General features: G+C 43.5%; 1 protein-coding gene across 1 annotated transcript in view; it reads right to left on the bottom strand.

The window, feature by feature from the left end:
- The window catches only part of LOC143767954 (uncharacterized), a 43,365-nt gene extending 40,506 nt beyond the window's left edge, over nt 1-2,859 (bottom strand). Inside the window, exon 1 of the mRNA XM_077256518.1 lies at nt 2,762-2,859. Coding sequence (XP_077112633.1) covers nt 2,762-2,788 — 27 coding nt within the window. The 5' untranslated portion in view covers nt 2,789-2,859. The remainder of the gene's footprint in view (nt 1-2,761) is intronic.
- Nucleotides 2,860-12,442: the final 9,583 nt, after the last annotated feature.

The raw sequence follows: 12,442 nt of genomic DNA, 5'->3' as shown, positions 1-12,442 counted from the left end.
ACAGTGTTTTATGGGGTTTATTTCTCCCCTTAGGTTTTCCTATATTACAAGAAAAAAGCAGATATTGAAGTGTTTCAAAAGAAAATTGACTCCAACAGTTCTTGTAAAAAGAAAAAAACATGGAAAAAGCAGAAGGCACATTTTATTATTTTTTAACCACAAATGTCTAAATCTTTTGGGCTCCAGATCATAGATATACACCGCAAGGATGGCACAGGTGCGGTTGCAACAAAAACCCTGACAGTTTAACCACTTGCTCTTGTCAAAAGCAAACATGGCATCTCAGAAGGTGTGACAGAGTTCGGCTGAATGCCCTCCGCCCCCGAGTACTCGATAATATGGGGCGGCCTAGATACTACTATACTTACATGACTAATAATGGTCAAACAACAGAATCTCAAATACAGATACCATCATAAGAATTTGTGATTAAAGCAACCCGTATACATATGGGTACAACCCTGCGGAGCTCCCAAACAACATAGAACCACCAAAACATGATGCAAAAACACCACCAAAAAATTAAATAAAAAGTTTTCTTGATTAGAATAAAATTGTATTCTTTTATTGCAAAAATTGAGTAGAAACAGAAGTCATTAAGTTATAAATTTGTAAAAACAGAGCTATTCGAATATGGCCACAGATGCCAAGATGTATAATTGCTACAGGCAAGACATACTCATGGGCAAAAGTAATACATAATCATCAGCAATATCCCCAATCAAAATATCAATCCAATCTAAAGTGCCAGTGCATATACTCCAGAGATATAGGGATGGCCAAATCCTAAGTGTCCTAGAGGTAAGTATACATTAGTAACAGAGATTTCTCACTGTTCTTCGGTCAGTGACCTGTCATAGAAAACGCACCACCTAAAACACTAAGGGGCCATACATATTGTAAGTAGTCTCAACCATATTGATGCCCATCTGTAGCCATGCGCCCCGACGCACGTTTTGCAATGGCTTCCTCAGGGGCTGCGATTTAATTAGAATCACCTGGAAAACTAGTCATCACGTGTTTAAGATTGATTCCAGTGATCCATTGAGCCCTGAGACACAATACCATCCACGAGTTTATTTGAAAAACAAAACAATTAAATCTTTATGACACTTAAATCCAATTTGCATAATAATTTGGAACACTGTGTAGCTGTGAGGTTGTCGGTGGGGTGGATGGTACCATATTATGCATGTAGAGGGCAGTACTGTGGGAACATTAGAAAATGGGGGATGCCAGTCCTGTGGAAACATTATCCTGTGTGAATGGCAAGCTGCTATTGTGGGAAAATTATACTATGCAGGGGGATGGCGGTAATGTGGGAACATTATACTATGTAGGAGGATGGTGGTACTGTGGGAACATTACACTGTGTGTGGTGGGATGATGGTACTATGGAAACATACGGTGTGGAGAGAATGGCGGGACTGTGAGGTTATAGTATGTTTGAGGGGGTATGGTGATACTGTGGAAATATCTTTTGTATGAGACATGCCAGTACTGTGGAAACTTTATACTGTGTGAGGGGAATCATATATACTGCATAAGGGGTGTAAAAACATGTCATAAGAAGAACAAATCCTCAGGGCTGCGTGGCATTTTTACAAAAAAAACTGCCATCTGCCATCCAGATAGGACCCTACGCAATCAATGGGAAGAGAAAAAGTTCCAGGAAGAAAGAGTTTAGATGGTACACCAGGTTAGGTGACCTTGATGACACAGTTTCCTGTTATTATAAAGGCCATAGCCCCAAAGCCAGAACAGATTTGGCGCCAATCAAAAAAACAGGGTGCCAGTGAACATTCTGAGGTACCAGGCCATGGTAAAGTGCCCGAGGCAGCTGGTTGTGGTGGCAGTACCCAGGTGGCACCAGATGAGTCCAGGAGTCCAGACTATGCCAGCCAAGGCCTGAGAACCAGATCTGCTCTGGTCAAGACCCAGAGTGCAGACTTTGCATGTCAATTCCTGAGAACCTGACCTTCGCCGGTCAAGTCTCAGAGTTCAAATTATGCCAGGCAAGAGCAGAATCCCAGCTCTTGTTACTTTTGGTACAAGAGACGGATGTGCCAATGATCTGTGAGGAGAGTCTGCTCAGTAGTATACGCCTGCATTAAAGAGCAGGAGGCGCGAGTGAGCCGGCCATTGCTTCCAGCACTGACATCAGTACAGGTGTTGGTCCAGGGTAGCACAACAGACAAGGTGAAAGCTGGTAGAAGTGAAGGCGGCCCAGCGAGCCCTGATAGGCTTTATTAGGAGGACTTATGGCCTAACGGGAAGAGGCGGAGACCCCGCTATGGCCGGTGTTCGCAGAGTAGAGTGTTGTCGACTATATGTGTCAGGAAAATCCCCCTTGTCAGTAGCTAAAGTCACATGTGGTTAGAGGCTGCTATTAGTGAGAGTGAGGCGGAGAATTCATTGTGTATCTGATATTGGATATTTCACCTCGTAATCACCCTGTTCTGCATTATTCACTGTTGCCGTAGTGACCACAATTCCCATTATCAGGAAATAAATAATTATATTGGTTACTTCCGCCTTGTGTTTGTCGGTGTGTTGTATATGGTCACCTGCTTACAGGGGCATAATGGGGGCATTATACTGTGTGGGGGCATCATATATACTGCATAAGGGGCATATTGGGGGCATTATACTGTGTGGGGGCCAAGAAAGGGGCCCTGTACTATGGGAACAATCCGCTCCCTCACTTCCTGTCCTCCATAGTTGGGTCGTATGTATCTAATGGAGAATCTCCACCACTTACCTCCACCTGCAGAGCCGCACTCCACATATATGGCTGTTCTGTGCACACAGGACCTGTGATGAGGTCACAGGAGGGGAGGAGTCAGGGGTCACATGATCAGGGGCCTCAGTGAATGATATAGGAGGGAAGACCCTACATGGAGACTTCTCCTCAGTCAGTGACATTCCCGCCATTATTTCCCCTCACTACTGGCACAATTACCTCACGCCGCCTTTTCTGCACAGTGTTATGTGTGGAATGTAACGTGTGATTTCTCTGGAGACAAATAGACCCCACACATGAGGAATTATTACCAGTTACCGGACGTCTAGTATATGGCGGCATATGATTGTGCTATCGCCTCCACACCAGGAGCTAAAATGCCGAAATCTCGCTTATTTACCCCCTTCCAGAGTCCGGTTAAGGCTCATATATGACCATCCACCTCTCCAGTCACCGTGGGGGTTTTTTTGTTAAAAGGATGGAGGGCGGTGTCCATGCTTGGATTTTAGAGAGATTAATAAAATCTCGGTTTACAATCCCTATTCTTTACCCCCTAAGGCTGCCGTCACACTAGCAGTATTTAGTCAGTATTTTACATCAGTATTTGTAAGCCAAAACCAGGAGTGGAACAAATAGAGGAAAAGTATAATAGAACCATATGCACCACTTCTGCATTTATCACCCACTCCTGGTTTTGGCTTAGGCTGGAGTCACACTTGGCGTAAGACAATACGCCACGTATTATACGTCCGTACTACGGCCGTAATACGGAGAAATGTTCCCAAAATATTGATCCGTAGTCAGGGTGTGTCAGCGTATTTTGCGCATGGCATCCTCCGTATGTAATCTGTATGGCATCCGTACTGCGAGATTTTCGCGCAGGCTTGCAAAACCGACATCTAATGGATTTATGTGCTCAAATGTTAGGGAAAACATATATACAGTATATATATATATATGTCATTGAGACACATATATATATATATTCTGTATTTATATTTCATTCAGCGCGATATCTGTGAACAGCCGGTAATTCAATTGCCGGCTTTTCATTTCTCCTGCACAAACCCGACAGGATATGAGACATGGTTTACATACAGTAAACCGTCTCATATCCCCTTTTTTTTTGCACATTCCACACTACTAATGTTAGTAGTGTGTATGTGCAAAATTTCAGCGCTGTAGCTGCTAAAATAAAGGGTTAAATGGCGGAAAAAATTGGCGTGGGCTCCCGCGCAATTTTCTCCGCCAGAGTAGTAAAGCCAGTGAATGAGGGCAGATATTAATAGCCAGGAGAGGGTCCATGGTTATTGGCCCCCCGTGGCTAAAAACATCTGCCCCCAGCCACCCCAGAAAAGGCACATCTGGAAGATGCGCCTATTCTGGCACTTGGCCTCTCTCTTCCCACTCCCTGTAGCGGTGGGATATGGGGTAATGAAGGGTTAATGTCACCTTGCTATTGTAAGGTGACATTAAGCCAGATTAATAATGGAGAGGCGTCAATTATGACACCTATCCATTATTAATCCAATTGTTTGAAAGGGTTAAAAAAACACACACATGATTAAAAAGGATTTTAATGAAATAAACACAGCGGTTGTTGTAATAATTTATTGTTCTCTCAATCCATTTCCAGGTCCTCGCTTGGCAAAACAATAAACGCACAAGATACATACCTTCTGCTGAAACGTCACGTCCCACGAAGTAATCCATCTGAAGGGGTTAACTAATATTACAGGCACAAGCTGCGATAAACCACTCGCTCGTGCCTGTAATCCCCGGGTGCTGAAAGGAAAGCTGGATCTGTACTTACATTGAGTCGCGGTGATGCGCCCTCTGCTGGATGTTCTCATGAACTGCAGCCTGGGAACTTTTTCCCACGCTCCAGGTCAGATGAGGACATCCACCAGGGGGCGCATCACCGCGACTGAAGGAAATGTAGGTCAATGACCTACGTTTCATTCATTCGCTGGGGGATTACAGACACGAGCGAGTGGTTTATCGCAGCTCGTGCCTGTAATATTAGTTAACCCCTTCAGATGGATTACTTCGTGGGACGTGACGTTTCAGCAGAAGGTATGTATCTTGTGCGTTTATTATTTTGCCAAGCGAGGGCCTGGAAATGGATTGAGAGAACAATAAATTATTACAACAACCGCTGTGTTTATTTCATTAAAATCCTTTTTAATCATGTGTGTGTTTTTTTAACCCTTTCAAACAATTGGATTAATAATGGATAGGTGTCATAATTGACGCCTCTCCATTATTAATCTGGCTTAATGTCACCTTACAATAGCAAGGTGGCATTAACCCTTCATTACCCCATATCCCACCGCTACACGGGAGTGGGAAGAGAGTGGCCAAGTGCCAGAATAGGCGCATCTTCCAGATGTGCCTTTTCTGGGGTGGCTGGGGACAGATGTTTGTAGCCACGGTGGGGCCAATAACCATGGACCCTCTCCTGGCTATTAATATCTGCGCTCAGTCACTGGCTTTACCATTCTGGCGGAGAAAATTGCGCGGGAGCCCACGCCAATTTTTTCCGCCATTTAACCCTTTATTTCAGCAGCTACAGCGCTGAAATTTTGCACATACACACTACTAACATTAGTAGTGTGGAATATGCAAAAAAAAAGGGATATGAGATGGTTTACTGTATGTAAACCATGTCTCATATCCTGTCGGGTTTGTGCAGGAGAAATGAAAAGCCGGCAATTGAATTACCGACTTTTCACTAACACCGCTGCGTATTTCTCGCAAGTCACACTGCTGGTCCGTGTGGAATCCGTATTTTTCTCGCCCCCATAGACTTTCATTGGCGATTTTTTTGCGCAATACGCTGACAAACGCAGCATGCTGCGATTTTGTACGGCCGTAGAAAGCCGTATAATACTGAACCGTAATATACGGCTAATAGGAGCAGCCCCATTGAGAATAATTGTGCCGTATGTTATGCGAGTTTTACGGACGTTTCTGCGCTCTTACGTCCGTAAAACTCGCATGTGTGACCCCGGCCTTACAAATACTGATGTAAAATACTGACCAAATACTCCTAGTGTGACGGCAGCCTTATACCTGACCTGTTTAACCAATTATCTGGAGATAAATACCCTTATATACCCTTATACATTTATGCCATGGTGACAAATGGAAGCCCTCATTCAATACACCTGAGGGTCATATTGAAATTTGCTGATGCCATTTACTGTAGATTAAGCAATGCTCCATCAGTCTTTGAAAATTTCATAAATTATATGTTTTTCTCACTGGTGGATAGATTTGTGGGAGTTTACCTGGATGATATATTGAGTTACTCGCGTACTCTGGAGGAGCATCATGAGCATGTCAAGACAGCTGGAGTGCAAAAACATTACCTAGCAATCCGTTTTTGACATTTCGAATAGAGCTCCCCCTTCACCCCCGGAGATCTTTCCGTTTTTTTGTTTTCATTTTTCGCTCCCCTCCTTCCCAGAGCCATAACTTTTTTATTTTTCCATCAATATGGCCATGTGAGGACTTATTTTTTGCGAGACGAGTTGTACTTTTGAACGACATCATTGGTTTTACCATGTCGTGTACTAGAAAACGGGAAAAAAATTCCAAGTGCGGTGAAATTGCAAAAAAAGTGCAATCCCACACTTGTTTTTTGCTTGGCTTTTTTGATAGGTTCACTAAATGCTAAAACTGACTTGCCATTATGATTCTCCAGGTCATTACGAGTTCATAGACACCTATTTTTTACCGAAAGGGTGAAAAAAAATTCCAAACTTTGCTAAAAAAAAAAAAATTGCGCCATTTTCCGATACTCGTAGCGTCTCCATTTTTCATGATCTGGGGTCAGGTGAGGGCTTATTTTTTGCATGCCGAGCTGGCGTTTTTAATGATTCCAATTCGGTGCAGATACGTTCTTTTGATCGCCCGTTATTGCATTTTAATGCAATGTCGCGGCGACCAAAAAAACGTAATTCTGGCGTTTCGATTTTTTTCTCGCTACGCTGTTTAGCGATCAGGTTAATGCTTTTTTCTTATTGATAGATCGGGCGATTCTAAACGTGGGAATACCAAATATGTGTAGATTTGATTTTTTTTATTGATTTATTTTGATTGGGGCGAAAGGGGGGTGATTTAAACTTTTATGTTTTTTTTATTTTTTTTTCACATTTTTTTAAACTTTTTTTTTTTTTACTTTTGCCATGCTTCAGTAGCCTCCATGGAAGGCTAGAAGCAGGCACAACCCGATCGGCTCTGCTATGTAGCAGCGATCATAAGATCGCTGCTATACAGCAGAAATGCAGGTGTGCTGTGAGCGCCGACCACAGGGGGGCGCTCACAGCAGGCCGGCATCAGTAACCATAGAGGTCTCAAGGACCTCTATGGTTACCTTCCTGATGCATCGCCGACCCCCGATCATGTGACGGGGGTCGGCGATGACGTCATTTCCGGCCGCCCGGCCAGATGCGGTGGTTAAATGCTGCTGTCTGCGTTTGACAGCGGCATTTAACTAGTTAATAGCGGCGGGTGAATCGCGATTTCACCCGCCGCTATTGCGGGCACATGTCAGCTGTTCAAAACAGCTGACATGTCCCGGCTTTGATGTGGGCTCACCGCGGAGCCCTGCATCAAAGCAGGGGAGCCGACATCGGACGGAATAGTACGTCCGATGTCGGTAAGGGGTTAAAAAATGTCCTAGTACCAAGAAAGATAAAAAAGATGGAAGATTCGCTAAAAGTGGCGTGTCTTCCGAATAAAATCATTACATGCAATCTGAAAAATTGTCTATGTTGTCACACGATCTGCCATGGTCTCTCTGAATTCACCCTTAATTCTACAGGTGGAATTTTCCCTATCGAAAGTCCCATGTCATGTTCCACCAGTTACGTTATATATATGATTATATGCTAATGTCAGAATTTACATGTGGGAGGGACGACCCAACCCCTCCACAAAAGGCTGAACTCACACCGTTCCAATATTCAGAAGGGTTTTCACGCCACTGCACCACCAAACACAATAAAGATTTCACACAACTGAAAATATTCCCCATAGAGGAGATTCCCCCACAGGATCAGAATCGCTTGGGACAACTAAACTGGAAATAAATCTTTTGGATTTATAAACTAAACACCCTTAAGGTACCTTCACACTAAACGATATCGCTAGCGATCCGTGACGTTGCAGCGTCCTGGCTAGCGATATCGTTTAGTTTGACAGGCAGCAGCGATCACTACTACATCGCTTAGTAACCCGATGTTTACCCTGGTTACCAGCGTAAAATGTAAAAAAAACAAACAGCACATACTTACATTCACGTCCCCTGCCGTCCGCTTCCTGCATAACTGAGCGCCGTAAAGTGAAAGTGAAAGTACAGCACAGCGGTGACGTCACCGCTGTGCTGTTAGGGCCGGCGCTCAGTCAGTCCAGGAAGCGGACGGCAGGGGACGTGAATGTGAGTATGTGCTGTTTGTTTTTTTTACATTTTACGCTGGTAACCAGGGTAAACATCGGGTTACTAAGCGCGGCCCTGCGCTTAGCAACCCAATGTTTACCCTGGTTACCCGGGGACCTCAGCATCGTTGGTCGCTGGAGAGCGGTCTGTGTGACAGGTCTCCAGCGATCAAACAGTGACGCTGCAGCGATCGGCATCGTTGTACTCCACATGGACTCAGTGAAATCACAGATGTAGTTCTGTCACCACCTATTTTACTTCATAAATTGTATTATTTATCATAACATTTTATTATCATATTCATCATACATTTTATTGGTTTATTCATTGGGGATCTTAATTATTTTAATATTTTTAACATACTTCTAATACATTCATAAATTTGTCATATTTTTTATCACCTTTTTTTATAATACAGTTCTAATACATTTCTACTATAATAACACATAGTTTGTTTATATCAAATTGGGTAATTATTCTTTTCACATCCCTATATATTCTATATTATATACTACACAGCTGCCACCAATTCCTGTCTGTGTAGTACATTCCCCCAGTGTTTTTCATTATCTCTGGCATCCAGAGTGCTCCTCCAATGGATCCTTCGTTCTGTAGCCTGAGTGATCAGCTGACGCTCCTTGTATCACATTATTCACCTCATCTACAACACCTCCCTCATTGTCCCTCACTCCCATTCACTACACCTTCTATCAGCTTCCACCATAGTAGCTGACCCCGATACATGCTCACTAGGTTTATGTCTCCTGTTACCAGAACAGCCGCGATCAGGAACCAACACGAGCTCTTCAAAAAGACAGCCGTCGCATACAAGATTCAGTCACATTCTTGTTTTGTCAGCACTTCCATTTCTCACTATGTAACACCCCAGGCTGACATTCATTCTTATTACTTATTAACCATTGGGTTACATATTCGTCTTCTGGTTCTATGGATTCTTTTCCAATAATCCTATTTTTTCAGTCCGATGCTGATCCATCAAGTTGACTAGTGGTGCACAGCTCTACACCACTATACCTGTGACTTCACAAACTTACAGAACACCAGATCACATCTCATATAGGAAACTACTGACACAACTAAATCACACCATTTATAAATGATTTATATAATGGCAAGAACTTTTTCATTCATTTCACATACATTTTATTCGGTCTTTTAGGTGACCTCACTTAATTCATAAGTACTTTTTAATATAACTAGATGGGCATTTCCTGAAGGAAATACATGGTGCTTGAACAGCGCTGCCAGCTACCAATGAACCTCCGGAGCATGTCTGGCATGCAGGGCCCTGCCCCAGGGTAGCCATTTTGGCATGCAGGAATCCTTGGTAGCCACTTTGGTGCACACAGCTTCTCGGTAGCCACTTTGGCCACATCCCCCTATATACAAACACCACTCATATATACAGACATCCCCTTATATTCAGACATCCCCCTTATAGTCAGACATCCCCCTTTATATACAAACATCCCCCTTTATATACAAACATCCCCCTTCTATACAAACATCCCCCTTATATACAGACATCCCCCTTATATACAGACATCCTTCTATATACAGACATCCCCCTATATACAGACATCCCCCTTATATACAGACATCCTCCTATTTACAGACATCCCCCTTATATACAGACATCCCCCTTATTTACAGACATCCCCTATATACAGACATCCCCCTCATATACAGACATCCCCCTCATATACAGACATCCCCCATATTTATAGACATCCCCTATATACAGACATCCCCCTTATACACAGACATCCCCCTTATATACAGACATCCCCCTATATACAGACACCCCCCTTATATACAGACACCCCCTTTATATACAGACATCCCTCTTATATACAGACATCCTCCTTATATACAAACATCCCCCTATTTACAGACATCCCTACTATATACAGACATCCCCCTTATATACAGACATCCCCTTATATACAGACATCCCTCTTATATACAGACATCCCTCTTATATACAGACATCCTCCTTATATACAAACATCCCCCTATTTACAGACATCCCTACTATATACAGACATCCCCCTTATATACAGACATCCCCCTATATACAGACAACCCCCTATATACAGACATCCCCCTTATATACAGATATCCTCCATATTTATAGACATCCCCCTATATACAGACATCCCCCTTATTTACATACATCCCCTATATACAGACATCCCCCTCATATACAGACATCCCCCATATTTATAGACATCCCCCTATATACAGACATCCCCCTTATATACATACATCCCCCTTATATAAAGACATCCCTCTATATACAGACATCCCTCTTATATACAGACATCCCCCTTATATACAGACATCCCCCTATATACAGACATCCCCCTATATACAGACATCCTCCTTATATACAGACACCCCCTCTTATATACAGACACCCCTCTTATATACAGACACCCCTCCTTATATACAGACATCCCCCTTATATACAGATATCCCCCTATATACAGACATTCCCCTTATATACAGACATCCCCCTATACACAGACATCCCCCTTATATACAGACATCCCCCTTATATACAGACATCCCCCTATATACAGACATCCCCCTTATACACAGACATCCCTCTTATATACAGACATCCCCCTATATACAGACACCCCCCTTATATACAGACATCCTTCTATATACAGACATCCCCCTTATATACAGACATCCCCCTTACATACAGACATCCCCCTATATACAGACATCCCTACTATATACAGACATCCCCCTTTTATACAGACATCCCCCTATATACAGACATCCCCTATACACAGACATCCCTCTTATATACAGACATCCCCCTGTATACAGACACCCCCCTTATATACAGACATCCCCCTATATACAGACATCCCCCTTATATACAGATATCCCCCTTATATCCCCCTATATACAGACACACCCCTTATATACAGACATCCCCCTTATATACAGACATCCCCCTATATACAGACATCCTCCTTATATACAGACACCCCCTTTATATACAGACACCCCTCTTATATACAGACACCCCCCTTATATACAGACATCCCGCTTATATACAGACATCCTCCTATTTACAGACATCCCCTTATATACAGACATCCCCCTATTTACAGACATCCCCCTTATATACAGACATCCCTCTATGTACAGACATCTCCCTTATATACAGACATCCCTCTATATACAGACATCCCCCTTATATACAGACATCCCCCTATATACAGACATACCCCTTATATACAGACATCCCCTTATATACAGACACTCCCCTTATATACAGACACCCCCTTATATACAGACATCCCCCTATATACAGACATTTCCCTTAAATACAGACATCCCCCTATATACAGACATCCCCCTATATACAGACATCCCCCTATTTACAGACATCCCCCTTATATACAGACATTCCCCTTATGTACAGACATCCCCTTATATACAGACATCCCCCTATTTACAAACATCCCCCTTATATACAGACACCCCCTTATATACAGACATCTCCTATATACAGACATCCACCTTATATACAGACATCCCCCTTATACACAGACATCACCCTATATACAGACATCCCCCTATATACAGACATCCCCTTATATACAGACATCCCCCTATATACAGACATCCCCCTTATACACAGACATCCCCTATTTACAGACATCCCCCTTATATACAGACATCCCCCATAGATACAGACATCCCCTTATATACAGACATCCTATTTACAGACATCCATCTATATACAGACATTCGTCTATATACAGACATTCCTTCCCATTACTTATCACACACAGGACCGGGGGTGCACTTACTTTTCACACAGGGGGCCAGGGGTGCACTTACTTTTCACACAAGGGACGGGGGTGCACTTACTTTTCACACAGGGGACCGGAGGTGCACTTACTTTTCACACAGGGGACCGGGGGTGCACTTACTTTTCACACATGGGACCGGGGGTGCACTTACTTTTCACACAAGGGACAGGGGGTGCACTTACTTTTCACACACGGGACCGGGGGTGCACTTACTTTTCACACAGGGGACCGGGGGTGCACTTACTTTTCACCCACGGGGCCGGGGGTGCACTTACTTTTCACACAAGGGACCGGGCTTGCACTTACTTTTTACACCGGGGACCGGGGGTGCACTTACTTTTCACACAGGGGACCAGGGGTGCACTTACTTTTCACACAGGGGACCGGGGG

The sequence above is a fragment of the Ranitomeya variabilis genome, chromosome 4, assembly GCF_051348905.1.
Source record: "Ranitomeya variabilis isolate aRanVar5 chromosome 4, aRanVar5.hap1, whole genome shotgun sequence".
Classification (NCBI taxonomy): Eukaryota; Metazoa; Chordata; class Amphibia; order Anura; family Dendrobatidae; genus Ranitomeya; species Ranitomeya variabilis.
The sequence above is the reverse complement of the archived record's forward strand: the minus strand, read 5'-3'. Positions and strand labels throughout refer to the sequence as shown.